This window comes from Chiloscyllium punctatum, chromosome 41 (assembly GCF_047496795.1).
Source record: "Chiloscyllium punctatum isolate Juve2018m chromosome 41, sChiPun1.3, whole genome shotgun sequence".
NCBI classification, from domain to species: domain Eukaryota; kingdom Metazoa; phylum Chordata; class Chondrichthyes; order Orectolobiformes; family Hemiscylliidae; genus Chiloscyllium; species Chiloscyllium punctatum.
Window position 1 is genome coordinate 3,772,219 of NC_092779.1, and position 24,501 is coordinate 3,796,719.

The 24,501-nt window shown below is 40.8% G+C and overlaps 1 protein-coding gene across 11 annotated transcripts in view; it reads right to left on the minus strand.

Annotated features, from left to right (window-relative positions):
- LOC140464825 (cadherin-18) overlaps nt 1-24,501 on the minus strand; it is a 742,457-nt gene that overhangs the window by 153,846 nt on the left and 564,110 nt on the right. For all 11 annotated transcript variants that reach the window (XM_072560305.1, XM_072560296.1, XM_072560294.1 and 8 more), the window contains one exon: nt 8,844-8,963. In XM_072560305.1, the coding sequence (XP_072416406.1) occupies nt 8,844-8,963 (120 nt within the window). The remainder of the gene's footprint in view (nt 1-8,843; nt 8,964-24,501) is intronic.

Genomic DNA, 24,501 nt, shown 5'->3' on the forward strand with positions numbered 1-24,501 from the left:
CTAAATCCAGTCTCTCTGTGGATCCAGTCTTACATTGGGAAACTCAAGCAGATGCAAAACTTTTTAAGACCGTAGGATATAGGACCAAAATTAGGCCATTCTGCCCATCAAGCCTGATGGCTGATATGGTTTTCAACCCCATTCTCCCACATTCTCCCTGAACCCTTGATCCTCTTGTCTATCAAGAACCTATCTATCTCTGTCTTAAAGTCACTCAATGACTTGGCCTCCACAACTTTCTGCAGCAATGAATTCCACAGATTCACCACCTTCTGGCTGAAGAAATCCCATCTTGTTCTAGTTGCAAATGCAAAGTGTCTAATATCTGTTTTGGTCCAAGATCCTAGATCACTGTTAACACCTCAGCTGACATGGAGAGCAATGCAATTCCAGACACACAAAGTGTGCATGGTCACCCTCCCATTCCCCAAGATTCAGGCTGGTTCCTTAGACCCTTATGTGTGGCTGCCAACACCGAAGCAATTAATCTCTCCAAGAGGGAGGAGTGGTTTGAGGAAAATTAAAGCATGTAACTCGGAATATCTTCTTTCCTCTGGATGAAGTGGATATTGGTGAAGACATGGGGAAAGATCACACATTCATCACCTGAGGAAGAGGATTGTGTTAAACAGAGGTGAACGTAAAGAGGAAAAGATCACTAATTAATAAACTAACAAAAGACAATTTGTCCATATCATTCATACATTACCATTACATCTCAAATGATGAGGAACTTTAAGATGTTTAGTCAATAGTTTTCACTTTTGACAGAGTTGTTATTAGTCAGTAGTGTAGTCTCACTGCCTTTAATGACTTCCATCAATAGACAATACAACACAATTGTTATCCCTGAGCACACATTGTAACTTATGAAGAAAAATGTTTGAATAGATTTCTCTTTGTCTAAATCACTGTTCTTGAAGGAGACAATAAACTAAACTTGAATGCAATCTGCTGGGTTCATAGAATACACAATTGATTTGGGTTACACAAAGTGATGTGGATAAAATAATTCTTTCAAAGTACCTTTTCACCACTCAGTCCAGCCAATAATGAAACGATGATTACTGATGGAAGTTATAACCATGAAGGACCTCCTCCAATCATCCCACAATCAATTGACGACACATACTCTTTGGTGTCCTTCAGTTCCTTGAAGGCTGTGATCACGAGCACATACATTGCTCAGAAATTTCTAGAAATCCTTTGTGTAAAAGCTACCTACAGTTTATTGTTTTGGACTGTTGTTGGTGGAATATTGACAAAAATAATTCAAAGCAAATGAGATGAATCACTTCAAGTGAAACCTGCTCTGTGCAAGTAATACAATTGACAATGACAAGAAATATTGTTTTCAGTGTTTTGCAGCAGTGCACACAGTTTAATTGAACCTGTCCCAAGCTTATGAAGATGTTAATATATAATAAACTTGTTGGAATCAGTTAGGAAGGTAAAAATCAATTCCCACTTTCATGAGAAAACCACTTAAATATTACCATTAGCTGTGAATGAATTAATGCAACATAAGGTCAATGGTTACAGTTTTCAATTGTGAAAATAGATATAGCATTGGACCACCCTGCAGCTGCTGTGAAAGATGATTTGGTTTCAGTGGATGAATAGAGGTGAGTCTTCAAAGATTAACAAGAGCAGCAAGGATTTTGAAACTCTCAAGTCTCAATGAGATAGAGTCATAGAGTCAAAGAGATGTACAGCATGGAAACAGACCCTTTGGTCTAACTCGTCCATGCCGATCAGATATCCTAAATGAATCTTAGTCCCATTTGCTAGCACCCAGCCCATATCCCTCTAATCCCTTCCTATTCATATACCTTCCAGATGCCTTTTAAATGTTGCAATTGTACCAGCCTCCACCACTTCCTCTGGAGCTCATTCCATACACGCACCACCCTCTGTGTGAAAAAGTTGCCCCTTTGGTCCCTTTTATATCTTTCCCCTCTCACCTTAAACATATGCCCTCTAGTTCTGGACTCCCCGATGCCAGAAAGACCGTGTCTATTTACCCTATAAATGCCCCTCATGATTTTATAAACCTCTATAATGTCACAATTCCGACACTCCAGGGCAAACAGCCCCAATCTATTCAGCCTCTCCCTGTTGCTCCAACCCTCCAACGCTGACAACATCCTTGTAAATCTTTTCTAAGCCCTTGCAAGTTTCACAACATCCTTCCTTTAGCAGGGAGACCAGAATTGCACACAGTATTTTAACAGTGGCCTAGCCAGTGTCCTGTACAGCTGCAACGTAATCTCCCAACTCCTATACTCAATGCAATGACTGAGAAAGGAAAACATACCAAATACCTTCTTCAATATCCTATTTACCTGTGACTCCACTTTCAAGGAACTATGAACCTGCACCCAAGGTCTCTTTGTTTAGCAACACTCACCAGGACTTTACCATTAAGTGTTTAAGTCCTTCTCTGATTTGCCTTTCCATAATGCAGCACCTCACACTTTTCTAAATTAAACTTCATCTGCCACTCCTCAACCCATTGGCCCATCTGATCAAGATTGTGTTGTAATCTGAGGTAATCCTCTTCGCTGTCCATTACACCTCCAACTTTGGTGTCATCTGCAAACTTACTAACTGTACCTCTTATGCTCGCATCCAAATTATTTATGTAAATGGCAAAAAGTAGAGGGCCCAGCACCGATCCTTGTGGTCACAGGCCTCCAGTCTGAAAAACAACCCTCTTCCACCACCTTTTGCCTTCTACCTTTGAGCCAGTTCTGTATCCAAATGGTGAGTTCTCCCTGTATTCCATGAGATCTAACCTTGCTAACCAGTCTTCCATGAGGAAACTTGTCGTACACCTTACTGGAGTCCATGTAGATCACGTCTACCGCTCTGCCCTCATCAATCCTTTCCCTTACTTGTTCAAAAACTCAATCAAGTTACTCAGACATGATAATGTTGGTTGATTTCACACTCACTCTGGGTGGAAATTCATGTGGTCTGGAAGTGTTCTGCCTACTCCTGGTATGGAGAACATCAACTTGCTGGCCAGCTCAAGGTGGTCTCTATAAAATTAGGTTATTAGAGGATCTCTCAAGCTTCTTATGGTCCGCAAACCAAAAAAAGGAACATGAAATTTTAATTCCATCTGTACATCTTAAAACAATCCTAAGGACTGACCTGGACTGTAGCCATACAACTGTCAGCTCAGGTCTATGTTCAAAACTGGAGATGCGCTTTCTGATTCAATGACAACAATGAAACTCAATGGGAATTTCTACCAGACTGGGAGGTGATAGTGAGTTTCATGTTCGATAACCACTGAGGGTGAAAAATCATAGAATCCTGCCCATGCGGAGGGAGGCCATTCAGCCCATTGAGTCCACAGCAGTCCTCTGAAAAGCACCCGCATCCAGTCCCTTATCCTATCCTCACAATTATCATGGCTAGCTCACCCAGCCTGCACATTCCTGATGTGATGATACAGCCACTTTAAGAGGTTATATTGTCCTTTTTAAAGAGAGTCTGTAACACAGAGGTGAACAGCTAGAGGGTGAAGACCACTTGAGTAAACAGCTTGGGACACCTTAGTTTTTTTAAAAAAATACAGCCTGTTTGGATCTGGCCAGCTCTCACAGATTACGATTTCTGAGTCTTGGTTGTTCAATAAAATCAGAACCAAAAGAGGTCTCAACAGCATTGGGAGCTTCAGTGAATGTCTCCTGGTTACTACTCTCTCTGAATTTTCTCTGGATTTTTTTTCCTCCTGGATGGGAGAACTGCATGAGAGTATCTGTGCCTGAATTCTTGTTTTTGCCAAAGGGGTGCGTTTGTGGGATGTTACTATATTGGAACAGTTAACTGGTAATAGGTACTGGATCTATTATTCTGTTAAGTTTACCAATAGAGTTAAGCAATTCTAAATTCCTTTCTTTGTTTGTATTTTTAATGACACTGTTTAAATAAATTGTTTTATTTCACATTGAGTGGTTTGACCAGTCACATTGTATCAGGAAGACAGCACTTCACACTGCCTTTAAAATCAGAAAAGTTTCGGGTCTAGGCTACTTTCTTAAACTATTTTGAGGAGGCCTGGTCTGGTCTGTAACACTGGACACGATGGACAATTTTAGCATGGCCAATCCACCTAACCTACACATCCCTGGATTGTGGAAGGAAACCGGAGCACCCGGAGGAAACCCACACTGACACAGGGAGAATGTGCAAACTCCACATAGTCACTTGAGACTGAAATCAAACACAGGCCCCAGGTGCTGTGAGGTAGTGTTGATAACCCCTGAGCCACTGTGCTGTGTTGTATTGAACATTTTCTATGGTCTTATCCATTTTGATCTCTCAACATCTTCTATCTATTGAACCTGTCATGAAAATTCAGTTTCTCCAATGTCAAATTCTTCCCTAACTTTGCAACAATAAAGGGAAAGTGTCCATAATCCCAGAGGACCATAGGGGTCTCTCATTACACAGAAATGATGTTGGTACATTTAACTTGGAATTCACCAGCTGTCAGGTGAAGGGCAAGGTTGAGTAGGTGGGACCCTCATGCTAACCTCAGCTGACATAGAAATTGAACGCAGAATTGGCATTACTCTGTATCACAAACCAACCATCCACCCAACTGAGCTAACCAACCTTTAATACATTTTTGTTTCTTAAACCTGTTGATTTTCAGGAGACCTCCTCCTGTTCCTATCTTCCTCTTCTTAACCTCCTTTACAGTTCTCTTTAAAACCTACTTTCTGGCTTAAGTTTTTTAGCCTGTCCTTGCAGTATTTCTCTCTGACGCAGTCTGTTCCCAGAGCTGCCTATGCTGAACATCAAGGGAGAATTTTATGATATTAAAATGTATTCCAGTGCAATATGTTATTTAGCTTTCTCATGTAATAAAAATGCAGGCAGGGTTTGTGAAACAAATCCAGATTGAAAAACTGCCCTACATTGCTTATGGGCATATCAATAAAAATAGCAAACGTCCATTGTAATCTCAAAGAACTGATTGTTGGATTTTTTGTAAATTGCTTGTTACCCTTGACCAACAAATGCTTTTATTTGGAAAGTTGTGAATTAAATGGATTCTCCCAGAAGAAAAAAGTATAATAGTTTACTGTAGTTTAAATGAATCCTGTTAAATACAATATATAAGTGAACAGGTTATCAGAATATATTTAGACTTCATGCTTCCCAATGTTTTCAAGAATCCATTATTTTGACAAATATAAGTCATTTGCCTTGAGGAAGTTAAGGAGCTGAAGTCATTCTAGCACCTAATGTGAAAAGGTAAAAAAACTGATGTAATCTGTGCCAGCAAGCAGTACTGTATTTTTCTCAGTCATTTCCAACTAAAATATTGGGATAAATGATGTAGCAATGTCAAAACTAGGACTAGATCCACAGATAAATGTCAATATTCCAGAATTGTTTCCATGTTGTGTTCATCATTTGTTTCATGAATACAGCATTTTGTCTTTTGTCTTCCTGTTTTGATTGCCCATTAAACTCACCACAAAATATTGAATCTTGTTAGACAAGTGATGAACCCTACAAAGTGAATTTAATGCTTTAATTACTATTAGCTAAATTCTCAAACAGGGAAAGTTAACCATTACAAGTGTACAGTCTTACTCATTCGTGTTTTTAATTTTTAAGAGAGATTTTAACAATGTCAAATTTTAAATGTTTTCTTTCTTATTCTTCCTGTCTTTTTTTTTCTCTATCAATCAATTCTTTTCTTCATTCACTTTATTTCTCTTCTGACATTTTTCATTTTATTTACACATTCTGTTTGACATTTCCTTTAGCAGTCTTTGCAATGTTTACGTCTCCGTCTTTACATCACATTGGGGAAGTACTGCTTGATTCAATGTTGACCAAAAGTTACAGCTGCCCAAAGTATTAAAAAGTGATAGATTTATTTATGGTACAGAAGGAGGTCATTCAGCCTATCTTATGCATGCTAGCTTTCTGCAGATCATTCTAGGCATTCCTACTTCCTGGCTCAGCTCCACAGCCATGAAAACCTAACCCTAAACCATCCAATATCATTTTGAAACCATTATTCTTTCCACATTCACCTCTTCCGGGACTGCAAGATCCAGGTCGTCAACGACCGCAACATTAATAAGTTTTTCCTCATATTCCCCAAAATATTGAATATATCTCCCTAGTCCTTTTACAATACAAAAATAGGAAAGTACCTTATCGAAGCCTGTCATTTCACCAACCAATACCTCCTATCGAACTTGATGACTAAAGTTCTCCAAAACTCCTGTGCATTCTCTCAACAACCTTCACATCTTTCCAAAGATGAGGTGACCAGAACTGGATACAATACTCTAGTTGAGAACTAACTAGTCCTTTATTTGGATTTGACCTAACTTTGCACTCAACCTCTCCATTTGTGAAGCCCATGATCCCATATACTTCTCTAACGAAGTGCTCAATATGTCCTTCCACCTATAGAGGTCAATGGAAAATCAGCCCCAGGACCATCTCTCCCTGTTTAGAATTGTGCTCCTGATTATATCGCTTCTCCCCATTCATTCTGGCACTCATCTACCCTTTTACAAGTTTCTCTATGTCCTCTTGCAGGTGATTCATATCAATCTCACCGTGTGGCACTTTGGGGAACTTTGTGAGCAAGACATTGAGTTGTGAGGAGTGGAAACAGCAGATGCTATTAGCAAGTTCTAGTTCACCAATTTATTTTCTAGCTGGAAGCATTGTCTCATTTTACTGTATTTCGGGTTTATTGTGTTTTGTACCTTTGGTACTTCTCTGTGAGTGCTTTATATTTCCATTTGGCTGGAAAGAAACAGATCCAGCAATGTGAAGAGGATTTGGGAGTGTTCCTGCACTCAGGTTACTGCTAGCAAATTAATCGGTCAACCTGAAATTAAACATTTCTATTGAAACGGGATTTTCAAATTGCACAAACCCACAGGACCAAGATACCTCTGTGAAACTATAGCAAATGATGGCTAATTCATAGACATCCTTTAGCTCCTTATCTTTAAAATTATGTCATATTCAAATAACGTGTCCAGTGTGATGTACAGTGGGACTGCTGGGGTCTTTTTGGTTTATTGCTCTGCCAGGACCTTTCTGTGAAGCCATCAGATAAAGTCAGTCAACCATCTCAAAGTAACTGATTTTTAATTGTTCATTAAAATGAGAAAAATGGAATTGATCAGCAAGTGTGCAACTCACTCACATCTCTCATTAATTGAACAGGGTATCAGAGAGAATGATTATAACAACTGGCATGTTAATTTATGTTTCAATCATCATTTATTGTACTGTCAATTTAACTGTAGAAACTCTCCTGAGGTGTGCCCTGTCCAGCTGATCAGTTCTGACATCTGTGTGTGTGGTGGAGAAGGAAGCATTGTAAGGGATTTGGAAACACCTGCTAATATTGGTCATGGCAGCTTTCTCATATTTGAGGCAGAAATCCATTTTTCTAAGCCACTCTCCGAATGCCCCACAGAGGAGCACCAGGAGGCAACACTGCATCCTTCAAGTGGTACCACGTAGGAAGTGCTATATTTCCAGCTGTGCCATCTTTCAGACAACATGTTAAATAATTATCACTCTCAGATGGATGCAAGAGACCCCATGAAGAGCAGGAGCATTCTCCAAGATGTCTTGGTCAATGTTTATTGCTCAATCAACATGACAACAATACCTTATTCCGTCATGAACCATTGTTGTCTGTGGTACAAGGCCACTCTTATGCTTCCTGTTATGCCACTATGTATGTGGTAGGCATTCATGTGACTCAGCCAATGTTGTCTATGTCATACAATGCAGGCAAGGATGCCCTGAGGCATGATACATTGGTGAGACCAAGCAGAAGCTACAGCAACGGATGAATGAACATCGCAGAACAATCAACAGACAGGAGTGTTCCCTCCTAGTCGGAGAACACTTCAGCGGGCCAGGACATTCAACCTCGGACCTTCGTGTGATCGTTCTCCAAGGTGGACTTTGGGACAGGCAACAACACAAAGTAGCCAAGCAGAGGCTGATAGCCAAGTTCGGTATCCATGGGGATGGTCTCAATCAGGACCTTGGGTTCATGTCACACTACAGGTGACCCCACTGCACTCACACAGGAACACAGACATTCCTACACACACACACACACACTTACATAAGCTCATATACTCACACATACACACCCACTCGCACACACGCACTCTCTTACAGACTTATACCTCTTTAAACTCATTCTCTCTCACACACACATTACAGTTGCGAATGTAACTTTAAAAAAATTCTGCAATTTACATACAAAAGAACTGAAACCAACATGTTCATTCCAAAAGATGAGAGACTTAATAAAACATTAATAATTTCAATAAATAATTTCAGTTACATCACACTGTAAACCTTTGCTGTAAATTCTGTCTTACAATCTTATACTCCACAACCATCTGATGAAGGAGCAGTGCTCTGAAAGCTAGTGCTTCCACATAAACCTGTTGGACTACAACCTGGTGTTGCGTGATTTCTAACTTTGTCCACCCTACTCCAACACTAGCTGCTCCAAGTTATGTTTCTTACTTTGCAACAAAGACCACACTTCAAAACTAGCTGTGAAGTATTTTAGATCATCTGAGATGTGAAAGATGTCAATAAACACAACTCTTTCTGAAGTATGGAAGCATACAGTGGGGCAGCTGCAAATGAAGGGCCATTCACTTTTGCACAGCTCTGGATTCCTGCTTTAAAAGCTGCCTAATTGCTTCAGATCAAGACAGATTTATGTTCAGCATGATCATTTTTAACATTCTAACGCACTGTAGAAAAATAGACAGATCCATTGGGTATTGGAAACCTACCTGTGTTAGGATCCACGGAAAAGTATGGCTGTCCCTGCAGGATACTGTACACCACCCTGGCACTGTTTCCATATGTCGGATCATCAGCGTCTGTGGCTGTTATCTGAAGCACAGAAGTCCCTGTACAAAGACAGAGAGAGAAAAAGACTCACTGAAAACTTTTTTGGAAAATAAAACATTGGTACTGTATATTTGGATGGACTTTTACACTAAACAGATAAAAGTTTGAATTCAAGACAGGCAGTCAGCAGCACCTGAAGGAGCATGTGACCAAAAGACCTGAGAGACACAGTCAGAAACAGAATTAGACTGGGATTGATTAATAAGTAACTTTACATTCTTTTTTCTCATCTCCAATCTGAAAGTAGGTTTAAGGTATTGAGGGGGATTGAGTTTAAGAGTCGTGAGATCTTGTTGCAGCTCTATAAAACTTTGGTTAGACTGCACTTGGAATACTGTGTCCAGTTCTGGTTGCCCTATTATAGGGAAGATGTGGATGCTTTGGAGAGGGTTCAGAGGAGGTTTACCAGGATGCTGCCTGGACTGGAGGGCTTATCTTAACAAGAGAGGTTGACTGAGCTTGGACTTTTTTCATTGGAGAAAAGGAGGAGGACAGGGGACCTAATTGAGGTATACAAGATAATGAGAGGCATAGATAAAGTCGATAGCCAGAGACTATTTCCCAGGGCAGAAATGGCTAACACGAGGGGTCATAGTTTAAGCTGGTTGGAGGAAAGTATAGAGGGGATGTCAGAGGTGGGTTCTTTACACAGAGAGTTGTGAGAGCATGGAATGCGTTGCCAGCAGCAGTTGTGGAAGCGAGGTCATTGGGGACATTTAAGAGACTGCTGGACATGCATATGGTCACAGAAATTTGAGAGTGCATACATGAGGATCAATGGTTGGCACAACATTGTGGGCTGAAGGGCCTGTTCTGTGCTGTACTGATCTATGTTCTATGTTCTATGTATGGCAGGGCAGCTCAGCTGCATGGAATGTTCGTCTTGTGCCATGTGGGGAGTCATGGACAAATCACGTGGCCCAGATGATCACATGAATCTGGGCTTTGAAACTGGAGTGGAGTTACTGTGCAGCATCTGCAAAGCTGCAAACCAGACACATAGCTGCTTTACCTCATTCACCTGGTTCACAAAGTGGTCACACCATAGAATAAGACCAGGCATGTGGAGAGGGAGTAAGTAATTACTGGACAGTCTGGAAAGATCCCACAATCAGTTGAGAAGACCCCTGAATGCATCTCATTTGCTAATCAGTTTTCCATTTTGGCCACTGGTAAGGAAAGTTTCATCAGAGCAAAATCAAGCCGATGGTATCACAATCACCATCAGGTGGGGGTGCTGAGATTTGGGAATTAGAAAGTCAATTATATTCAGTGAATAGACAGGTATTTCTGGGCCAATGATCTGACTCTAAAATGTTCTGATGCTAGGATCAAGGATGTTAGAAAGTGGCTACATGACATTCCTTTTGGATGAATGAGAAGAGTCAGTGGTCAACATTTGTGTTAGCATCAATGATATTCGTAGGAAGAGGAATGAATTTCTAAAAGTATATCTCAGGGAGATAGGCAAAAGCCACAAAAGCAGGGTTTCAGAATTGCTTCCATCAAGACATATTGATGGATATCAAAACAAGAAGATTGAGTGAATGAGTGCATGATTAAAAAGATGGAGCAGGACAAGTCTTTAGATTTCTGCAGCACTGAGACCCAATTCTAGAACAAGTGAGACATATACAGGAAGGATGGGTTATAGTTTAGATAAAAGTGTGTGCTGATGAAACTCAGAAGATCTGGAAGTATCTGTGGGAAAAGAAATAGACTTAACATTTCAATTTTAATGTGACTCTCTTCTTCAGAAGAGTTTCTTCAGCACTGTCTATTTTTATTTCATAATTCCAGCATCTTCAGTATTTTATTTATTTCAGTAATAGCTTCAGGACTGGGCTAATATCCTTGCAGAGAGATTTTCTCATAGTGTGGGTGGAAGGTTTGAACTTGTTTGTAAGACGGTGGAAGCTAACGGTGAAATTCAGATGGAATATAACACAGCTGATTACGGGAAGTATTAATGCTATTAATGGAAGCAGAAAGTAGCAGAACCAAATCCTTGAATGAACCAGCATCATATTACAGAATAGCTTTAAAATTACAGAATTAAAAGTACTTAATCTAAATAGAGGCAGCATTTATAGCAAAGTAAGTGCAGTAATGGTGCTTAAAGAAGCAAAAGAACACAAATTAATTAGCATATTGCAGATGTGGTTACAAGGTGACTAAGGCTGGGAACTGAACATGAAAGGATATTTGTCATTCAGGAGGAATAGACAGAAAAAGAGCAAGCTGGAGTAATGCTAATATTAAGGACATGATCAGTGCATCTATAAAAGAGAATCTCTGATCGGAGAACAAAAACACACAGGAGCTAGTTTGGGTAGAGCTAAGAACAGCATGAAGCAGCAAATATTGATGAGTCATTCAGTTGGGGTAAAGTAAAGCATAGAATAAGTCTAGGGTGTATGTAGCAAGGAGTATACAGTAATCACGGATGATTTCAACTGACATACAGATTGGGTAAATCTAATGAATACCAATGCTATGCAAGAAGAATTCTTGTGACAGTTTTCTGGGGTAATATGTCCATAGAATCCCCCCAGTGCAAAAGAGGCTATTTGGCCCAATCAGTCTGCACAAAGCCTCCAAGCAGCATCCCTTCCATACCCAGCCCAATCAGCACCAACCCACCTGACCTGCACATCTTTGGACTGTGGAAGGAAACTGAAACACCCAGTGAAAACCCACACAGACACTGGGAGAAGATGCAAACTCCACACAGTCATCCAAGGCTGGAACTGAACTCAGGTCCCTGGCAATGTGCGGCCGCTCTCCTCAACCTTGTGCCATTATGCCATCCATGCTGAGGGACCAACTAGGGTGCGGGCTATTTCAAATCTATTCCCTGAAGGTTCCTTTTTACAACAAGATTATAACTGAACTCCTTTTAAGAATATAATGTAAAAGAGTTCAGTTATAATCCTGTTGTAAGAAGAACCTTCAGGGAGTAGTGACCACAGTATGGTAGAATTTTCCATTAGGTTTGAAAATATGCTTTTCTATTTGAGACCGTGACTTAAGACTAACCAGGGCAATTCTGAAGGGATGAGGAGGAAGTTGACTGTGGTGGATTGGAAAGAATATTAAACTATTAGATAGTAGATAGGTAATGGCTTGTATTTAAAGTACTAATTATCAATTTTCCAATAACATGCATCCCTTAATAGCAAAACTACTCAACAAGAACTGAGAGAAAGTGAAAGATAGTATGAGATCAAAGGAGGAGGCTTATAAAGTTTTCAAAAGAAAGTAATGAGCCTGAGGATTGGACAAGTTATAGACTTTAGCAAATATGGACCGAAAATGTGTGAATCAAAAGACAATAGACTATGATTTCTACTTACTAATCACATCGAGGGATATGAGGTCAGTGTGGGGCTACAGTGTTAAGGAAGACCATTAAGCATGATCTCGAATCATGTGCAGGATTGAGAGGCTGAATTGCCAACTCCTGCTCCTATGTGCCTAATGTGCCTGTTGTCCGGTGGAAATTATATTAGATTCCACTTTTTAAAATCACTGCTCTGGTTTCAGGGAAAATAATTTCTGTGTTTCATTTTAGAGAGGGATCAGTTGATCCTTGAGGTTAATATCTCCATAATCCAGGAACCATTAGGATGAAATACTTCTCCACAATTGGTTGAACTGCCTTAATATGAAAGACAACTGTAAAGTTTCAACAAATCTCACTCTGCGTAACCAACATAATACAATGCACAACAGAGCAATAATCAGTCACAATACTCAAGTGACCACAAAGTGACCCACATGAGGAATTGGATTTAACCTATTTTTATTCTGAACACAACATTTGTTTTGTTAAGAACGATTGATACATGTAGGTTCCTGAAAAGCAGAAGTACAGCATTCAGCTCTTCAAGCCAGCTCTGCTAGTTAATATGACCATGGCTGATAATCCAACTCAGTCCCCTCTTCTTGATTTCTCCCCATACCAGATTTGCTGCACTAACTCAGTTAAAGATGTGATGTTGAAATTCCATGCTATCCGGGCAGGTGGAAGCAAAACTTCGAGTCAGTCCTGTTCTTGCAGAGAACTAACCAATTTCTCCAGCGACACAAATCTCTGTGGATTTGAGTGAGTGAATCACAGACTAGACGTTAAAGGAGGAAAGTACTTTACCTCATCTATGTCATCTCCTTAAACCCAACAACCATTGAGCCAACAGAAAGCTGACGATTTCTGAAGGGTTTTGATAAGAATTCATCATTAATAAACACTAATTATCAAAACAATCGCAGACAGTGGGTTGATCTGAAGAGAATTCAGCATCAACTCGGAATTTCTTGTGTCTGTATGTTTGCCTTCCATTAATTTCATGAAAGTAAAGCAATAGTGACAGGTTAGCAACAAGTATCGAAGGACCCTCTACCCTCACATTCTTCTTCAGTGGCTCATTGACAATTTCTGGTTTGTAACATCTCTGTGATGTGAATGGTGTGTGAGTCTTCCAAATTATTGCAAGAAAGATTTTCCAGAGTGGGGGACTCAATTTCTAGGAGCTCAAGGTAAAAGGGGAAAAGTTTAAGGAAGACATGCATGGAAGGTTCTTTACACAGAGGGTGGTCGGTACCTGGAACATGTTGCCAGTGGAGGGAGTGGAGGTGGGCATGATAGCAGTGTTTAAGATGTATCTAGACAGATACATGAATGGGCAGGGAGCTGAGAGATACAGATCCTTGGAAAACAGGCAACAGTTTTAGATAGAGGATCTGGATCAGCATAGGCTTGAAGGGCTGAAGAGACTGTTCCTGTGCTGTAATTTTTTCTTTGTTCTTTGTTTGTGACACCGAGAGGAAGCTGCAGCTGTAATTGTAACACCTCTCAGTCATTTGGCACTGGTTTGCTGCAATGGAAACGTTTCAGGCTCAGTTACCCAATGTACATTCGATTTCAATTACAAGGGAATGGAACGTCAAAATTTGAATCAAGGATTTTTCTAGTGTGGTGGTTTAGTGGCTGGTACGGTGGATCAGTGGTTAGCACTGTTACCTTACAGCGCCAGGGACCCAGGTTCGATTCCAGCCTCGGGTGACTGTGTGGTGTTTGTACGTTCTCCCTGTGGCTTTGTGGGTTTTCTCTCACATTCTAAAGATGTGCAGGTTAGGTGGGTTGTGCAGGCAAAGGTGAGTTTGCAATGGCAAATGCAGGGTTACAGATATAGGGAGTGGGTCTGGATGGGATACCCTTTAGAGGGTCAGTGTGGACTGAATGGCCTGCTTCCACACAATAGGGATTCTATGATTCATTGGAAATGTTCCTTAAAATCAACTTCTAAATTATTTTGTTCTTGGAAGTGTAAACATAAATCCAATTTTTTGCGTTCTCAGTAGTTAGTACTGCTGCCTCACAGCACCAGTGACTTGGGTTTAATTCCCTCCTCAGGAGACTGTCTGTGTGGAGTTTGCACATTCTCTTCATGTCTGCGTGGGTTTCCTCTGAGTGGTCCTGTTTCCTCCCACAGTTTAAAGATGTGCAGGTCAGGTGAATTGATCATGCTAAACTGCCCATAATGTTAGGTGCATTAGTCAGAGGTAAATACTGGATTGGGAATGGGTTTGGATGGGTTACTCTTTGGAGGGTTGGTGTGGACATATTAGTCCAAAGAGCCTGTTTCCGTACTGTTGGGAATCTAATCTAATCTATCCACCCTATCTTTACCTTTCATGAGTTTGTAGACTTCAATGAAGTCTCCTCCTCAACTTTCATCTTTCTCATGAAAACAATCCTAATCTACTCAACCTCTGTTCATAGCTAGTGCCCTCCATACCAGGCAACATCCTGGTGAACCTCCTCTGTATCCTCTCAAAAACATCCACCTTCTACTGGCAATGTGGTGACACATTTAATGTGGTACTGACTGGTCTTTGACTACCTCAACTGCACATTCCTGTATACCCCACTTATCCCTGATTCTCTGAGAATCCAAAAAGCGATTGCGTTCACCAAAGCTGAGACACTCAGCAGTGTGCAACCACTGAGGGAGGCTCTGTCATGTAGTTATGCTTCATATCATGTGAATTACATCTTCAATGCCAGGTTTAAAGAAAAACTTTAAAGATTTTGTTGTGAAGTAATACATGCTTTACCCATGCCCCAAAAAGATCAAAGATCTACTGGCCAGAAGTTTCACAGCAAAGAAATTTCTCTGGTTGTTGGAATGGGATTCTGGTTCACAATGTGCTATTGTGTTGTGTGAATTGAATGACTCAGCTCTGGTGAACACACAGCTTTTTGGATTCTCAGAGAATCAAGGATAAGGAGAGTGTGCAGTTGAAGAAGTCAAAGATCAGACATAGCCATATTAAATAACTGAGCAGTTTGAGGGACTATATAGCTACCTCTGTTGCTCACATTTTTATGTTAGGTTGTACAATATAACCGCAATAAAAACTACTCAGTCAAACAAGATATTGTCAGTCCTGACATAAGACAGGAATGGTAAGGTATTAAAATATTTTAATCCAAACTTATAGCTGACAGTATCTAAGAGTTCCTGCTTCTGCAGCAACATTCACAATTATATTTATGGGCTTATCTTCAACAAAATTAACTCTAAATAGCAGTAAGGATATTCAGCACACAACTGACATTCAGTTTAATTCCTGGAAAGTTAATGAGAGGTAAAGCCATTACAATAATACTTCAGCTAACCCAGTTAAGGAAGGTTAACAAATCACCAGTGAGTGGAGCCGTGGTTGTAAAATGTCCTAATTGTGTTTACATATATACATGGGTTGGGATTTGGATTAATCTCGTAAGGAGTAAGCTTTGTGCTTCTCTTTAATTATATATTACTTGTGGATTTGTATTGCAACTTGAATAGTATTGTTAAGATGGTACATTGTGGATTGTTTTAGGTTTTAATCTGTCAATGTCCAATTGTCATTAACTGTTAGTCTCTACTCCCCTCCAGCCTACTCCGCCATTGGATCATAGCTGATCAAATATTCCTCACATTCACATTCCTGCTGTTCCGCCATAACCCATCATTCCCTGACTGATCAAGAATCTATCTCTCTCAGTGTTAAATGTACACAAGGACTCTGCCCACACAGCTCTCTGTGGTAAGGGGTTCCAACAACACACAATCCTCTCAGAGAAGACATTTCTCCTCATCTCTGTCTTAAATTGGCTCCCCTCTATGCTGAGACTAGACTCTCCCATGAGGGGAAAAATCTTCACAGCATTTACCCCATCAAACCCCTTAAAAATCCTCTCTTTCAATGAGATTACGGCTCATTCTTCTAAACTCGAGTGAGTAGAGTCCCAACCAGTTTATCCTTTGCTCATAAGTCAATCCCTCCATCCCAGGGATCATCCCAGTGTACCTTTTCTGAACCACCTCCAATGATATGATATCTTTTCTGAAATAAGGGACCAAAATCTCACCCCTTGAAATAAGAGCCTTCATCAGTCAGGGCATTGAGTATAGAAGTTTGAAAGTTACGGTGCAGTTGGAGGCCACATTTGGAGTATTCTGTTCAGTTTTAGTCACCTTGCTATAGGCCATTAAACCGAAAAGAGTGCAGAAGAAATTAACAAGGATGTTGTCAGGACTCAACAGTCTAAGTGATAGGGAGAGGGTGGACAAGCTAGAACATTTTTCTTCACAGGAGACTGAGGGGGGATCTTATCGAAGTATATAAGATCATGTGAGGCAGGGATAGGGTGAATGCTTTCAGTCTTTTTACCAGGGCTGGGGAATCAAGGACAGGAGGGCATCAGTTTAAGGTGAGAGGGGAAAGAATGAAAATGAACCTTAGGGGCAACCTTTTCACAGAGGGTGATATGCATGTGGAAGGAGCTGTCAGCGGGAGTGGTTGAGGTATGTGCATTAACAACATTTAAAAGCCATTTGGACAAAGACACAGAGAGGAAATATTTAGATGGATTTGGGCCAAGTGCAGGATAATAGAGTGAGAGAGAATGGACATTTTGGTTGGCATGGTCCAGCCCAGGCCGTAGGGCCTATTTCCATGCTATAGGACACTGTGACTATTTCATTATGATATGAAGATGCAGGTGTACTGTACCTTTAACAGAGTTAAAAGCTAGCAGAACTACGTGACACAGCACCAAGTGTTCTCTTTAAGATACAACATAACATGCCCTCCAGCACCTTGGGTAGCTGGTTGCCTGGAGACAAAAACAAATTGGCATTTGGCCAATCAGTTCAAATTATACCCCCCCAAAAAAACAAACTCCAATCAAGTTTGAATTTTTTATGTAGACATTATTAAAAGCCAATGACACAATCCGCTGCTTTAGAGTATAAGACCGGGCAAAACTGAACAGCTGGGGGAGAGCTGCCAAAAGGCCAACAGCTGTGGGCTGATAGCTAGAACACTCTGAGAGGTAGCTGTCTAGAGAAAGAGTTTGTACAGAGAGAAAAAACATCAGCACCAACCTGGAGAGCACATCTACAGAAGATTCAGCAACTGTCTGGTTTTGAAATTTGAATTTATCAGTAAATCTTAAGCGGGAGTTTTATCGGACTAGTATAATAGAAGGGAAAGTAAAAGATAGGTTAGAGGAAGTAAATAGTTGTTAGTTAATTATTCTCTGCTATACTTTAAGAAATAAAGTTGTTAATTTTTACTTTAAATAGTTCTTGGCCTCTCGAATTTTCACAGATTACTGCACAGGATAAATCTTTTCTGTGTTGTGGGTTTAAATTAAGCAGGAGAGTTTACCCCATGTCATAACAGATTGGGGGCTTTTCTGGGATTTAAATGGTTTGGGTCTTGGATTCGTGATTTGAACTGGTTTAGATAGATTTGAATAGATTTGGGGGTATGAAAAATCCCAGCAGATTGAAACACTTGCAGGTTAGTGTCCTAGATCTTCAAACAAAATGTAGGTGAGGCAATTTGTTTACTTTTGGTGACTGTGATTGATTAAATTAAAAGTGAAAGACATAGCTCTTAAAAGTACGAAAGAGGTTCTGGGATTTGAAGATGATTCTCAAGTTTGCCAAGAAATTTTGGAAGGAAAGAAATAGGCCATAATTTTAGAATTAGCCAAAAAATTCGATTTGGGTTCAACCAAGGACAAAAGTAAAACTGCAATTGCTAGGGGGTTACTCGAACACTTAGGTGTGTCAGAGAAACAGACACGTGCAGTAGAGTTAGAAAAATTTAAATTATAATTGAGGAAAATGGAGTTAGAAGATAAAGAAAGGGAGAGAGACAGAGAGAGAGGAAACAGAGAAGGAGAGTGAAAGACAAAGAGAGAGAGAAGGAAGAGAGGGGGTAAAAAGAGAGAAGGTTCTTGGCAGAGCAAACAGAGAGAGAAGAAAGGGGGGAGAGAGAGGGAGAGAGCGAGAGATAGAATAAAAAGAAAGATAGAAATGGTTCTTTGCTGAGCAAAAAGAGAGAGAATTTGAACTGGAGAAGTTGTGACCTAGTCAGTCAAGACAAGTTAACAGGATGGAGATTAAAAGAGAAGGTAGTGATATATACAAATATGGCAAAACTCTGCCACATTTTGATGAGAAAGATGTTGAAGCCTTCTTTATTTTATTTGAAAAACTAGCGAGGCAGATGGAGTGGTCAGAGGATTTATGGGTAATGCTAGTCCAGAATAAACTGGTAGGCAGAGCTAGTGAGGTATTTGCTGTGCTGTCAGATGAGGGATCATGAGATTGTGAAGAGGTAAAACAGGCTATTTTAAGAGCTTATGAATTGGTACCAGATGCATATAGACAGTGGTTCAGAAACACAAAGAAGGAACCAGGTCAGACTTATGTTGAGTTTGAAAGAATTAAACATTGTCATTTTGATAGATGTGTGCATGCTTTAAAAATAGATAAGACCTTTGAGGTTCTATGAGAGATTGTTCTGCTGGAGAAGTTTAACAACTCACTTCCAGAGGTGGTAAGAATTTACGTGAAGGAATGGAAAGTTGAGGAAGTGAGAAGGGCAGCAGAATTAGCAGATGATTACACATCGATGAATAAGACAAGCTTCCGGACAGAATTTCATCCTGTGAGGGATAGAGGTTGAGAGAAGGGGAGATAAAAATGAAGCCCAAGAGGGTGGAAAGGAGGTGAAAGGCCTCAGGTGTTTCTACTGTTGTAAAGTGGGACACATATAGATACAGTGCTGGTCGTTAAAGAAAGGCATTGTGGGAAAAGAAGCTAAGCCAGTGGCATTACTGAAGGTAGTAAAGGAGACCCCAAGAAGGGGTGAGGAGCTGCAGGAGAGTGCACAGCTTGGGCAGGGGCTGGGTATGGAGTTAGTACCTGATCCTTACAAAGAATTCGCCTCTGTGAGTAACGTTTACTCAGAAAGAACAGGGAGAAGGACAAGAAGTTATAATTTTGAGAGATACAGGACCTAACTAGTCACTGATAGTCTGGGATGAGCGAATATGCACTCTTTCTGATCTGTTAGCCAAGAGTGTGGTCATTTGCGGAATAGATGGACAGAACTTTAGCATTCCCCTATGTGAGATGAGATTGGAGTGTCAACTCAAGACTGGGGAAGTTACAGTGGGAGTGATTGACAGAGTGTCAGTTCCAGGAATCCAGTTTGTTCTTGGGAATGATTTGGCAGGATCCAAGGTGGGAGTGACACCCCTTTTTGTGGAGAAGCCCAAGAAAGACCAAGAAACTGAGGAATTAAAACAGTAATATCCTGGTATTTTCCCAGACTGTGTGGTAACCAGACCCACTATCATAAGTCACAGCAAGAAGCAAAATGTAAAGAGAAAGATGAAGGAGTTGAGGTTCAGTTAGCGGATACCTTGTTTGACGTAATGGTCAGGAAACACCTGAACAGACAGAGGGTCAGACAGAAGTGTTTCCTCCTGAAAGGTGAAGAGATTTGCAACAGCAAGACAAAACGATAGAAGACATATATGTGGATGTGTACTCTGAAAAGGAGGCAGAGAATATTCCAGAGGGTTATTATTTGAAAGATAGAATCCTAAGGCAGAAATAGAGACCATGGCAGGTTATTGCGGAGGAGAAATGGGCCGAAGTGCACCAGATTGTGTTGCTGGTAGCAGACAGACAGGAAGTGACATGGGGAGCACATGAACTACCTGTAGGAGGTTACCTTGGGGTATAAAAGATTCAGGATAATGTACAAAAACATTTTTATTGGCCTGGAATGCACAAAGATGTGGTTAACGTTTGCCGTATGTGTCATACATGCTAAATGGTAGGTAAGTCACAGGCGGTAATAAAACCAGCCCCTTTGTTGCCAATTCCCAATTTGAAGAACCTTTCACGCGGGTTATAATTGATTGTGTAGGGTCCCTGATGAGAACTAAAAGTGGGAACCAATACTTGTTAACCATAATGGATGTGACTCCCAGATTTCCGGAGGCAATTCCGTTTTGGAGTATCGAGGTAAATAGGGTAGTAGAGAAGTTGGTAGCTTTCTTCACACGGTATGGGCTACCCAGAGAAATTCAGTCGGACCAAGGGTCAAATTTTACTGCTAGGTTGTTAAGGAGGTTATGGATAGCTTATGAATACAGCACTTTAAATCCAGTGCGTATCATCCTGAATCCCAGGGAGCTTTAGAAAGGTGGCATCAGACCTTGAAGACCATGTAGGAATTTGTGTTGCAAACGTTTCGTCCCCTGTCTAGGTGACATCCTTAGTGCTTGGGAGCCTCCTGTGAAGCGCTTCTGTGATGTTTCCTCCGGCATTTGTAGTGGTTTGAATCTGCCGCTTCTGGTTGTCAGTTCCAGCTGTCCGCTGTAGTGGCCGGTATATTGGGTCCAGGTCGATGTGTTTGTTGATAGAGTCTGTGGATGAGTGCCATGCCTCTAGGAATTCCCTGACTGTTCTCTGTTTGGCTTGACCTATAATAGTAGTGTTGTCCCAGTCGAACTCATGTTGCTTGTCATCTGCATGTGTGGCTACTAAGGAGAGCTGGTCGTGTCGTTTCGTGGCGAGTTGGTGTTCATGTATACGGATCGTTAACTGTCTTCCTGTTTGTCCGATGTAGTGTTTTGTGCAGTCCTTGCATGGGATTTTGTACACTACATAGTTTTGCTTATGGTGAGTTGTTGTCTGAGAGGGCTATTGGTTTGTGTGCTGTTATGAGTCCTAGTGGTCGCAGTAGTCTGGCTGTCAGTTCGGAAATGCTCCTGATGTATGGTAGTGTGGCTAGTCCTTTGGGTTGTGGCATGTCCTCGTTCCGTTGCCTTTCCCTTAGGCATCTGTTGATGAAATTGCGTGGGTATCTGTTTTTGGCGAATACATTGTAGAGGTGTTCTTCTTCCTCTTTTTGCAGTTCTGGTGTGCTGCAGTGTGTTGTGGCCTTTTGAACAGTGTCCTGATGCAAATTCTTTTGTGTGTGTTGGGGTGGTTGCTTTCGTAGTTCAGGATTTGGTCTGTGTGTGTGGCTTTCCTGTATACCTTTGTGGTGAATTCTCCGTTCGGTGTTCTCTGTACCATCACGTCTAGGAATGGGAGTTGGTTGTCCTTTTCTTCCTCTCTAGTGAATCGGATTCCTGTGAGTGTGGCGTTGATGATCCAGTGTGTGTTCTCTATTTCTGTGTTTTTAATGATTACAAAGGTGTCATCCACATATCTGACCCAGAGTTTGGGTTGAATTTGCGGTAAGACCGCTTATTCTAATCTTTGCATTACCAATGTAGTGTACAAAATCCCATGCAAGGACTGCACAAAACACTACATAGGACAAATGATCCGCATCCATGAACACCAACTAGCCACAAAATGACACGACCAGCTATCCTTAGTAGCCACACAAGCAGATGACAAGCAACATGAGTTCGACTGGGACAACACTACTAATAAAGGACAAGCCAAACAGAGAACAGCCAGGGAATTCCTAGAGGCATGGCACTCATCTACAGATTCAATCAATAAGCACTTCGACCTGGACCCAATATACCGGCCACTGCACCGGACAGCTGGAACTGATAACCGGAAGCGGCAGGTACAAATCACTATAAATGCCGGAGGAAACATCACAGAAGCGCTTCACAGGAGGCTCCCAAGCACTGAGGATGTCACCTAGACAGGGGACGAAACGTCTGCAGCACAAATTCCCAGCTCGGTGAACAGAACCACAACAACGAGCACCCGAGCTACAAATCTTCTCACAAACTTTGGAATCTTGAAGACCATTTTGAGAGCGTACTGTCAGGATTACCCGAATGATTGGGATAAAGGTATCCCATTTGTATTGTTTGCCATTAGAGATGCCCCAAACAAGTCTACTCAGTTTACTCCCTTTGAGTTAATATTCGGGTATGAAGAGACAGGCCCTTTGAAAGTAATAAAAGAAAAATTGACAGGACCAAAGTCAGAGATCTCACACTTAGATTATGTATCGGAGGTGAGAGAGAAATTAAATTGAGGGAGGTGAGTTAGCTAAACAGCACCTAAAGAGGGCATAGTATAAAATGAAGCAGGCAGCAGATAAAAACTCTGAGATGCAGACATTTTCCTGAGGGGATAACGTGTTAATACAGTTACCAGTGATAGGAGATCCTTTCAAAGCCAGGTTTAGTGGTCCCTATAAATTGAGAAAATGTTGAGTCTGGTAACCTATCTGGTAAAGATGCCAGATAAGAAAAACAAGGTATCGGGTCTGTCATACGACCATGTTGAAACCATATTTATACTCGAGAGAAAGAACCAGAGAAACAGGTGTTAGTTACTGCCCCGCAGAGAGAGGAATCAAACCCAGATGGTGTGGATTTTGAAGTGCCTCAAAATATGTGAAAAAATAAAGAAGTTCTTGAGAAATGGGATAGATTAGTAAACGATCTGTTTCATGAGCATAGAACACAGTTGAAAGATTTGTTACTACAGTACAAGGACATATGTAAGAATCAAATGGGGAGGACTAATGCTATTGTACATGAAGCAGACATAGGGAACACTGTTCTAATAAAACAACACCCCTATTGGCTTAATCCTTTCAAAGCCAGACAGGTCCAGTTGGAGGTGGGCGCCATGCTCGATAAAGCATCATCGAACCAGGCCAGAGCGAGTCGAGTTTGCCAATCGTCTTAGCTCTCAAACAGGATGGGACTCAACAATTCTGTGGGGATTATCGGAAGGTCAATGCCACTACAAAATCAGACTCATATCCAATTCCGAGATTGGAGCACTGTTTCAAGAAAGTCGGACAAGCCAGTTACATCACCAAGTTGGACTTAATGAGGTTACTGGCAGATACCTTTATCAGAGAAGACGAAATAAATTTCTGTGTTTGTAACCCAAATGGGCTATATCAGCTTAAAGCTTTGGAATGAAGAACACACCCGCCACATTCCAAAGGCTCATGGACAGAGGTGTGGCTGGGTTAACAACCGGTGATGTCTATTTGGACAATATTGTGATCTTTAGTAAGTCCTGGAAAGATCGCATGGTACAATTGACAGAATTCTTTGAATGACCACGAGAAGCAAAACTGATGATAAACTTAAATAAAATGGAATTTGACAAAGCAAAGGTGACATTCTTGAGGCATAACATCAGTCATGAAAGGTTGACCACATGGAGCGCAAAGATAAAGGTCATCGAGGAATTTCTACGACCAACCTCGAAGAATCTAAGCACCTCTTTCTTCGGACTCTGCAGACTCTATTGGACGTTTGTTCCAAACTTCAGCAGTGTAGTGGCACCGTTAACCGATTTTCTCAAGACAAACACAGTTTCGGTGGACAGAACCGTGCCAGGAGGCATTCAACTATTTGGAAGCCACATGAACCACCAAACCCATTGTGGCTACACTAAACTCTTCAAAACCTTGTAAAGTCGCCATCAATACTAGTGACATAGGAGTTGGAGCTGTACTCCTACAGGAAGATGGGGATGGGATTGAACTGCCAGTTGGTTACTTTTTGAAGAAGCTCAACATCCATCAGAGGAAATACTCCACAATCAAAAAAGATCTATTGAGTTTGGTACTGGCCTTAAAACATTGTAACGTTTATGTCACCAACAATGTGTTGGAGATGGTTGTGTAGACAGATCAGAATCCTCTTACATTCTTAGAACACTTTAAAGATAAGAATATGAGACTATTTTGTTGCAGACTGTCAATTTAAAAATCATACATGAGCTGGTCCTAAGAATGTAATCACAGATGCGTTAACATGGATTTAAGTGATAAAGTTCAGATGAGATTTGAATTCAATTAATGTATATATACACACAGTCATATGGGAAGAAGTGAAGGTGAACTTAGGTTAAAGTTATCAGTATGTTAGGATAATGTGTTTAAAGATTAGAAAACAAAATGAAGCCATCTTTCCTTTATGATGGTTCATTTTTTCTTAAGAGAGAGGTGTTATGAAGATGTGGGTGTACTGTATCTTTAAGAGAGTTAAAAGCTAGCAGAACTACCTGACAGCACCAAGTGTTCTGAATAAGATACAATGTAATATGTGGTCCAGCAGACAGGGTAGCTGGCTGCCTGGGGGCAAAAAACAAATTTGCATTTGGCCAATCAGTTTAAATTATACATCAAAAAAAAACTTGAATCAAGTTTGAATTTTGTACG